This window comes from Cyprinus carpio, chromosome B13, assembly GCF_018340385.1.
Source record: "Cyprinus carpio isolate SPL01 chromosome B13, ASM1834038v1, whole genome shotgun sequence".
Taxonomy (NCBI): Eukaryota; Metazoa; Chordata; class Actinopteri; order Cypriniformes; family Cyprinidae; genus Cyprinus; species Cyprinus carpio.
This window is the reverse complement of record NC_056609.1, coordinates 24,883,649-24,893,355: the sequence shown is the minus strand read 5'-3', so window position 1 is coordinate 24,893,355 and position 9,707 is coordinate 24,883,649. Positions and strand designations below refer to the sequence as shown.

At 34.1% G+C, this 9,707-nt stretch overlaps 1 protein-coding gene across 1 annotated transcript; it reads right to left on the bottom strand.

The window, feature by feature from the left end:
- Positions 1-890: 890 nt before the first annotated feature.
- On the bottom strand, positions 891-8,858 carry got1 (glutamic-oxaloacetic transaminase 1, soluble). The gene is made up of 9 exons (XM_042737412.1): positions 8,608-8,858; positions 6,235-6,416; positions 5,888-6,011; positions 5,580-5,692; positions 4,515-4,619; positions 4,057-4,207; positions 3,789-3,954; positions 3,099-3,241; positions 891-2,087 (listed from the first exon to the last, which is right to left on the bottom strand). The coding sequence occupies exons 1-9, from the start codon at positions 8,714-8,716 to the stop codon at positions 1,948-1,950; spliced, it is 1,233 nt and encodes a 410-aa protein (XP_042593346.1). The 5' UTR covers positions 8,717-8,858; the 3' UTR covers positions 891-1,947.
- Positions 8,859-9,707: the final 849 nt, after the last annotated feature.

The window sequence follows — 9,707 nt, the reverse complement described above, 5'->3', positions numbered from 1 at the left end:
GAGAGTCCAAACAGCTGCTAAAAACATCACAATGCGGATGCAAGTAATCCATACGACAGTCCATCAACTGATGTCTTGTGAAGTGAAAAGCTGCACATTTTTAAGAAACAAAACCATTTTTAAGGTTTTTTTTTTTTTTTTCATCTTCAAACCGTGACTTCCAGTTAAAATACAAGTCCTCTATCCATAATCAAGAGAGAAATATGCTCAGATCAAGCAGAGTTTTCAAGTGACAACAGTCTAGGACCGTTCTAAACAAATATGACGATGGATTTTGATGTGAGAGAACAACATGGTACTGCTTTGTTTCTTACAAACATGCAACTTTTCATGTCACAAAAGTGGTGTGAATTACTTGTGGATTATTGTGATGTGTTTATCAGCTGTTTGGACTCTCATTCTAACGGTACCCATTCAATGCAAAAAATCCAAAGGTGATCCAGTGATGTAATGTTAAATTTTAAAAGTTTAAGTTTAAAATTGGCATGCTTATAATATGAATAAATAGAGTAAATTCTAGTGCCAATCGCTCTCTGTGCAGTTAATAAATCACACTTTAAAGCAATACACCATGGATTTATTTTAAAAAAAAATAATTTGCCAACGCTGTTATAGTCAAAACTTAAGTTACAAAGTTTAACATTAGAGGGTTTAAAAAAAGAACTGAATGTGCAGAAGTAGCCTTACCTAACAATTTTCATCTGATTACTTAGTGTTTGTTTTGTGCCAGAAAAGCTGCAAATTTTCACTTTTGACCAAGTTAATGCATCCCTGATGAAAACAAGTATTGATTTCTTAATAATACCCCAAACTTCTGAATGGTACTGTAAATATACTACCACTAGTCAGTGGGACTTATGACTTGGGCTACTAAAACACACCAGAAAACGTTTCTTTAATTCATTTATTTGAATGCACTTTGATTAGTATATTTGTGCTCAAAGACTTTCAGTACTCCTAGAAGCTGTGTGGGAGAGTAATGTACTTGGACTTATGGCTGCACATTCATAAAACGGTCCTGCAGTGCACAAATGAGCCTGAACACAACACAAGACACAGTGAAAGTGATGGACCAGAATCAGTACATTAAACAGACATCAGAAAATAAAGTGCAAAACAATGCCTGGACTCTTCACAACCTAGAATTTCCAGAACATCAAAGATGACAAGCTTAAAGGAATATTCAACCCACAAATCGCTTTTCTGTATAATTCCCTCTCTTTCAGCTCTCAGAGATCCAATATCCCAGAATGCACCTCTTCACAGACCACAATACTAGGTTTCGTCCTCTATTGCTTACAATAAGTTTAAAACTGAATCACAAAAATTGGATTTTAAGGTAAAATGTTTCTTCAAGCTATTTCATTTGAGGTAAGAGCATCAGGAATTGACAGTTAAACACAATCTAATGCCCCCATTATTCAAGTTCTAGAGTCGTCTCTGTGCGCATGTTTTAATACAGACACATAGATCATAAAACATGCACATCGTTCTTCAGTTCAGCACTCAATACAGTGAATTTTTCAGACATGATGATAAAATTCAACAAGTTAATAAAAGCTAGTTTCTACCTGTTCCACCCACTGACACAAAGGTTGCCTATAACTCTGATCCAGTCACATTAACCTGTTTAAATTTAACCTAAGAACGTGAAGGATCATAAAATCAGTGAAACTGGACCTTCAGGTTAATGAAATGCAGAGAGAGCCATTTGGTTGACTGTAAATCCCACCACAAATCTTCTCGGACCATTTCATTTCTTTATAATTACAGTTAAAATAGAATGTTGAAATGCTGATGAGTAAATTAGACCAACAGACCTGGCGAGTGAAGGTGTGTATCAGTGTGTGTGTGTGTGTGTGTGTGTGTGTGTGTGTGTGTGTGTGTCTGTGCGTGTCTATGTTCCTGTGGACACACACACACAAACAGGAAGTGCGATAAAGGTGCTTATTGGACTGTAGTGACAGCTTCATGAATGGACTCGGCCACATAGTCGATGTTCTTGGTGGTGAGGCCACACATGTTTATGCGACCGCTCGCCATTAGATAAATGTGCTTTTCTTTCACCAGGTACTCCACCTGCTTAGCTGTAAAACAGAAAATAACATTTTGAAATGGTTAAGTAACATTTTATGTAAATTTGGACACATTGCATTAATTAACAAAATATCAAACTAAGTGGCCACTGCAAACATAATATGCCTTTTTCCATTACTAGCTTTTAACTACTTTTTCCAGTACTAACTTTAAATTATTTTCCTAGTGCTAATGTTGAACTATTTTCTCAGTAGTAACTTTTAACTATTTTTTTAAACACTAATTTTAACTATTTTCTAAGTGCTAGCTTATAACTATTTTCTCAGTACTAACTTTAACCATTTTTTAAAATATTGTTTAACTATTTTCTTAGTACTAAATTCTATTTTTATCAGAACTAGCTTTTAACTATTTTTTAATCTATTTTCTAAGTATTAGCTTTTAACTATTTCCTCAAGTACAAACTTTTAACTGTTTTCTAAATACTAGTTTTAACAAACTCTGACAACTAGCTTTCAACTATTTTTAAGTACTAGCTTTCAACTATTTTCTTAGTAATAACTTGTAACCTTTTTTCTAAGTGGTAACTTTTAACCGTTTTATGAACTAACTTTAATAATTTTCTCAATAGGGTTTTCTCAGTACTAGCTTCTAACTATTTTCTCGGTACTCATTTTGAACTATTTTTAAGTACTAGTTTTTAACTATTTTCTCAGTACAAACTTGAACTATTTTCTTTAGTACTAACGTTTAACTGTTTTCTAAATACTAGTTTTAGCTAAACTCTGTTTACCAGCTTTTAACTATTTTATCAGTACTAACTTTTAACCTTTTTTCAAAGTAGTAACTTTGAACTGTTTTAAGTATTAACTTTAACTATTTTCTCAGTACTAGCTTTTAATTTTCTCAGTACTAGCTGTTAACTATGTTCTTAGGTACGAGCATTTGCCTACTCTTACTTTTAAAGTCTTTAAATAAAGATTTGAAACCACATCAAAATTTTCTCTTCAGTTGCAGTAATGTGATGAACAGAGTATGAAGCGCTGGAAGGAGATACTTACGGTTGAGTCCGGTGAAGCTGAACATGCCGATCTGTTCAGTGATGTGCTCCCAGGTTCCTGGAGTTCCGAGTGCTTTGAGTTTTTCCTTCAGCTGAGCACGCATGAGCAGGACTCTGTCTGCCATGGTCTTCACATTGTCCTTCCTGTAGAAAGATGGTAAAATGCCAGACTATAAATAACACATAACTAAAACATACACATACACTGGTGAATCTCACAAAATCCAGGACACAGAACACATCCAGGTCACATTTCATCGCGAAATCTAAAAAAAAAAAAGTCCTGCACAGCCCTGCATCTAAAACAAAAAACAAATTTGATAATGCTGAGTTCCAAAATATTGATAAAACTCTCTACCATGTACAGTTTTTAACAAAATAAGAATGAAGATGTATATATATGATGCAGAGTGGTGTTTTTTTTTTCTACTATCTATTATATTTTTTAATTCAGCATATATGAAAAGCAGTGTATTTAATACTTTACTATTTACATAATGTGTAAAAGTAATTTTTTTCCCCCATTACAGTAATGAAAATTAGATTTATTTATTTTTTAAATACATTAATGGGAGAAATATGTTTTCATGTACTTTTCATAAGAATCACTTAAAAAATATATACTTGCACTATTAAATATGTTTTTTTTTAACCAAACACAAGAAACTAGATTCATTTGAATTGCATTCACCATTCAGCAAAGAGTTCAGGGGTGTTGAGTGTGATGGCAACCAGACGTGCACCCTGGGACGGAGGGTTGGACCAGGTGATTCGAACTATCTTCTCCATTTGAGACAATACACGGTTCAAATTGTCTTGGTCTTTGGCTACAACAGTCAGGTTCCCCACTCTCTCATCTGCGGAGACAGATTATTCTTTACAATCAAATGTTTCTGAACAAGGACACAGTACAAGGCATTAAAATGGAATCTCTAACATGTAACACTGGAACCACTTACTGTACAGACCGAAGTTCTTTGAGAACGACTGGGCACAGAACAATTCAAAACCTTGTGACACAAAATAGCGGACAGCCCAGGCATCCTTATCTAAATTTCCTGAGGCAAAACCCTGATAGGCTGAATCAAAGAAGGCAAACAGACTCTTTCGCTGAAGAGAGAGATGACAGAAGAAAAAGGTCAGATAACAACATCTCCAGGTAATTACAGCATTATTGATGAACTTTTCAGGAACATTCTGTGTCCTGCATGACTCTACAATTTTGGCTTTAGGTGATTATGCAATAGTTAACTCATTATTTATAAAATTGCTAAGAGTTTAAACTTAGACAACAGTAGGTTGTAATTGCACGTTGTGCTTAAATGGCTTATTACCTGTAATTAGGATACATTTTGTACCATAAGCTTTAGTGTTCTAATCTGAGTGAGATGATGTGGGGTTGTTGTAATGGTCTCACCATCATGACATCAGCGATCTGCTTCCATTGGTCCTGGGTGGGATCTGTGCCGGTGGGGTTGTGAGCGCAGGCATGCAGCACAAAGATGGAGTGATCAGGTGCGCTCTGACAGGAAAGACATGTTTTCATTTAGACTGTATATAGCAGAGATGTTCAAACTTTTTAACACAAGCTAAAAATCTCATTTCATTTAGGGTTGTGGGCCAAAATTAAATGTTGCATTGTATCTAATTATATTAAAATGTGCTATATATATATATATATATATATATATATATATATAAAATACTTTTTTTTTAAATCAAATTAATTTATTGTTTCTTACATTTCAATGCAAAAATAAACAAACAAACAAAAAAGTTACAACAAAAATATATAAGAAATTAAATTATGGTTCAGTGGCATTTTTTCCTTGATCTTTTAATACGGTATAGCGAGACAAATCCTGATTTGGGCATCTCTGGTATAAAGCAAGTAAAGAAATCAAAAATACTCTACCATTGAAAAGTTTTTGTTCAGTATGATTTTTTTTTTATGTTTTTGGAAATTATTCCCATGGCGGTAAAGCTGAATTATGAGCATCATTACTCCAATGTTCAGTGTCCCATGATCCTTCAGAAATCATTCTAATATGCCAATTTGCTGCTCAAGAAACATTTCTTAAAATTATCAATGTTCAATTTGAGCTGCTTAATATTTTACTATAGGATTCTTGGATAATTAGAAAGTTCAAGAGAACAGTATTTATTTGAAATAGAACTTTTTGTAACGATGCAAACATTTCAAACTAGATAAGTATTAATAAGTATTAATTTCTTATTTAAAAATCATTCTGACACCAAACTTGGTAGTGTACTCTATGTTTTTAAAAACAGCATTTTTAGAGCTGTTAGAAAATGCCACTAAAGCAAGAAAATCTGAACTAATATCATGATTGTCATGCTCGACACTTCTTTTTGGGCTTAGTCATAGGTTTTCAGATAACATTTATCAATTACTGATAAATAAGTAACTATGAAGAGCTTGTTTCGTTAAAGACAATGGAATTTCAAAATCACTACTAACCTCCAGGTCACCCAGAAATCCTTCCAGATCGAGTCCACGCTTCCCTGCATCCCAGTATTTGTATGGACGGATGTCCTCAAATCCAGCATTAGAGAAAACGGCATTGTGGTTCTCTAGAATAAAAGACCACAAACTGAACTGAACATTTTAAGCATTTGAGACAACAATACATAACAACAAAGTTAATTATTGAACTCAAGGTCGACATGTTAAGCTCTTTAGAGGCAAAACTTTAACATATACTTTATATTATATAAAATATTAGAATGACGCAGTATTTTCCTTGTGTAAATAGATCTGGTGCTCACCCCATGTGGGTGCCGACACATAAACTGGAGTTTTTGTGTTGTCAGTTCCATTATACCAACGGCGAAGAAACTCGGCTCCGATCTTCAGAGCACCGGTGCCACCTAAACACTGCACAGCTCCTACCTGCAATACAAAAACAACAGAAATATCTACATTAGAATGATACCACTTCAAAATGTGTAACAAGGTCTCAAATAAACTTTTTGCTAAATCTGAAAATGTCATGATTTCTGAAGGACCATGTGACACTGGAGACTGGAGTAATGCAGGTTTGCCATTACATGAATAAATAAACTTTATTTTAAAACGCATTTAAAAAAAATGGTTTTTAAGCATCTCATCTGACCCGATTGTCCTTGATGGCAGGACTGTCTTCACCCAGAGCGATCTTAGATGAGCTTGAACGAAACTCTGGCAGGCCTAGAATGGGCAGGTACTCGTGGTTCAAACTATGGTCATCAGCGATCATCTTCTCCACTTTTCTCACCACGGGCAGAACCCAGGGCTGACATTCATCTGTCCTGTAGGCTAAGGGGAGAAAGACGATGAACATTTAAACCAGACTGCTTCAAAATACCAAGACTAAATATTTCATTGTACACTACCATTCAAATGTTTGGTGCAAATATTTTTTAAAAGAAATTAATACTTTTATTCAGCAAGAATGCATCACATTGATCAAAAGTGACAGTGCATATATATATATATATATATATATTTCAGTGTTAAAAAACAATTTTGTTTCAAATAAATGCTGTTCTTTTGAATTTTCTATTCAGCAAAAAATAGCCAAAAACATCTGAAGACACTGAAAACTAGAGTAATGATGCTGAAAATTCAGCTTTGCCATTACAGACATTAATTAAACTTTAAAATATAAGAAAATGGAAAACTTTAAATTTTAATATTTCACAACATTACTGTTTTTACTGTATTTTTGATCAAATAAACACAGCCTTGGTGAGCAAGAAAGACTTATTTCAAAAGCATTATATAAAAAAAAAACTTTTGTTTTGAACAATGTACATTACAGCACCCTGAATTCCTTTCTAATCAATATCTTCCATGCGTAATTGTTCCTTTTTTATCAAGCCTGTCTATAATCAGGATTTATCTGTGAACTTTCACCCAAGAGCAAACTTAGCTTATTCGACATTTACACATACTGTTTGTGTCCTGATGCAATTCTTGAATTAAAAATCCTACACAAATACAGAAAAAAGTGCATCCAAATAAATTCTGTCCTGTACATAAACTGTTAAGTTTTTGAATCAAATGATTGTGAAGGAGCAATGATTTTAATAAATCTGCATGTCTGAATGTATCAAATATTAGATCAACGACCAGTTTATGGTGCAACTTATCCAGTTTTATATATATATGAGAAAAGAAGCATATTCAACGCGTATTTTTGTCACCTTCTGCAGAAGTATGACAAGATGTAGTAGAAAGCACATGGAATCAGTGTTCTGGGTTGCTCAAGAGGGATAGGCCTAATCATTTCAATCTGAGGAAAGACCGCAAGTCAGGGGGAGCTGTTCAAAAACAGTCATGACTCAGGGATTTTCAGTCTCAGAACCTCAGGAGTCGTGGTGCCAGCAGGATGTCAGGAAAAGCAGAAGATAAAGATAATCCTCCCAGAATCCTCTGAGGTCAAGCTCTCTAACTGGGATCAGGAATAACTACACAGCAGATGACACATGACAACTGCTACTACACAATAATACTGTCGACTTAACACAATCTATTCATCCCCAGTTAACAGCACTGCACACGGGCCTGGTCTCCAATAGAAACGACTGATGCCGGAAGAGTAACTCTATCCTTTAATATATTTAGAAACCCTAGAAGCCTCTGGAGCTCAATGCGATGACTTTAGTTTAATGTCAGATCACTGTTTAATTTAATGTGATATAATACAAGTCATTTACAATTTAACACCAATTCATTTTTTATTACATATTGTCTATATTTTAGAGTAATAGGCAAGTCATCAAAAATATGAAATAAGAAGCTAGATTCATTTGAACTAACGGAAAAAATGGTTATTATGCAAGGACTGGCAATGTTAAACATAACATATTCTATCTGACTTTTTGAAAGTAGCTCTGCACAATTTTTGGGGCGCTTTTTAAGCAGTATTTAATAAATTATTAATATATTAATTATTTAAAATAATAATTAAATAGCAAATTAAAATTCTTTAATCCCTTTCAAACATGCATTAAGCATATAAGCATGCAGTTCAAATGCTGGGTCCTTTCACTCACACCAAAAATAAAATTTTTGAGTTTGCATTGGTCTATCACGCAAATATAAACAGAAAATATAAGATCAGATCTGTATGCATGACTTGCCCACAGTCTAAAACGATATACATGTCATGCAGTTAAAAATATAACAGTTTATTGGAGTATCTCATGTTACTGATGCTGTTATTGGATTCCAGATAATAACGTAATAACGTACTGTGGCTCCCACCATCATAACCATTCAAAACGAAACTATATTTCACTCTAATTTATAAAATAGACATTTTTAAATGCAATGAGATGCAGTGAAGCAGAACAGACAGATGTGTTCAGTTCTTCTGTACCTATATATGAGGCCTGCTGTTGTCAAAGAGGATAACAGTGTTATCACGGACACATTGACATTCATATTCGTATATTTTGATATCCACGTGTGTGTATGTGTTGATATAAAGCGCATCTCTCACCTCCGACTCCCAGATTCACCTTCCTGGGATTCTGATCTTCACGGAAGTCTGCTGTCAGTTTAAACACCGCGACAGGAGCAGCTTGCGGGACTTCACCAAATATCGACATGATATTGTGTTAATATTTCTACAAATTATGAGCGAGAAGAGGGAGACTGATACGCGGGTACCGCTGGACTGAAGTGCGGTGTGACAGAGACAGACAGATTTTAACCTTCAGATATGAGATTTGGGCAATGGAAGACAGGCGTGTCTAAACTAACCAATAGAAACCCAGAAGTTTATGTTCGACTCGCAGATTACCCAATCATCTTTTAGTACTGGAAGGTCAAGCCGCTACGTCATCAAAGAACGCGCTCGACAACACTGCGGGGACCAATGACAACTCGAAAGTGTAAGAGCGACGTGCCTCTTGACCAATGATAAAGTAGAGAGGGCGGGCTACGTTTGCTTCAATAGGCAGCGTTGTGTTCATTCACACCCACGAAGTCATTTGAGTTCCATATCCAGATGTCTGGATCATATTTGAAGTTGTGTAATTTATGGCTGTTATCTGCTTTTACGAAAACAAAAGTTTCATAATATCATGCCTAGTTCACTTTAATGATGTTATTAGTACGCTGTACTTCCACCTTCCACCAGATATCAATTAAAAACTGCTGAATTTGATATTGCGATCAAATTACATCACAGTAAGTTTATATAAATGTGGTTAAATATCACTCCTCGCAAATTTAATAGAAGAAATAGAGCACCCGTTATGGATAAACTTCACAAATAATAATAATAATAATAGTAATAATAATAATAATAATAATAAACACAAATACATTAAGTATATATATATATATATATATATATATATATATATATATATATATATATATATAAAGACATTATATGTTAGGCTATATATTTACTGTAAGTATTCAGACAACGAGAACTACACAAAATACAGTCAATTTCTACAATGTGTTTCGCAAAACTGATCTCAATATTTGGACTATTTATATTAAATTAAGATTTACAATGAAACTCATCAAGAAATGCAAAAACTAAAACTTAAATTTGCTTAACTTCTAAAGCATTCCAAATTTATG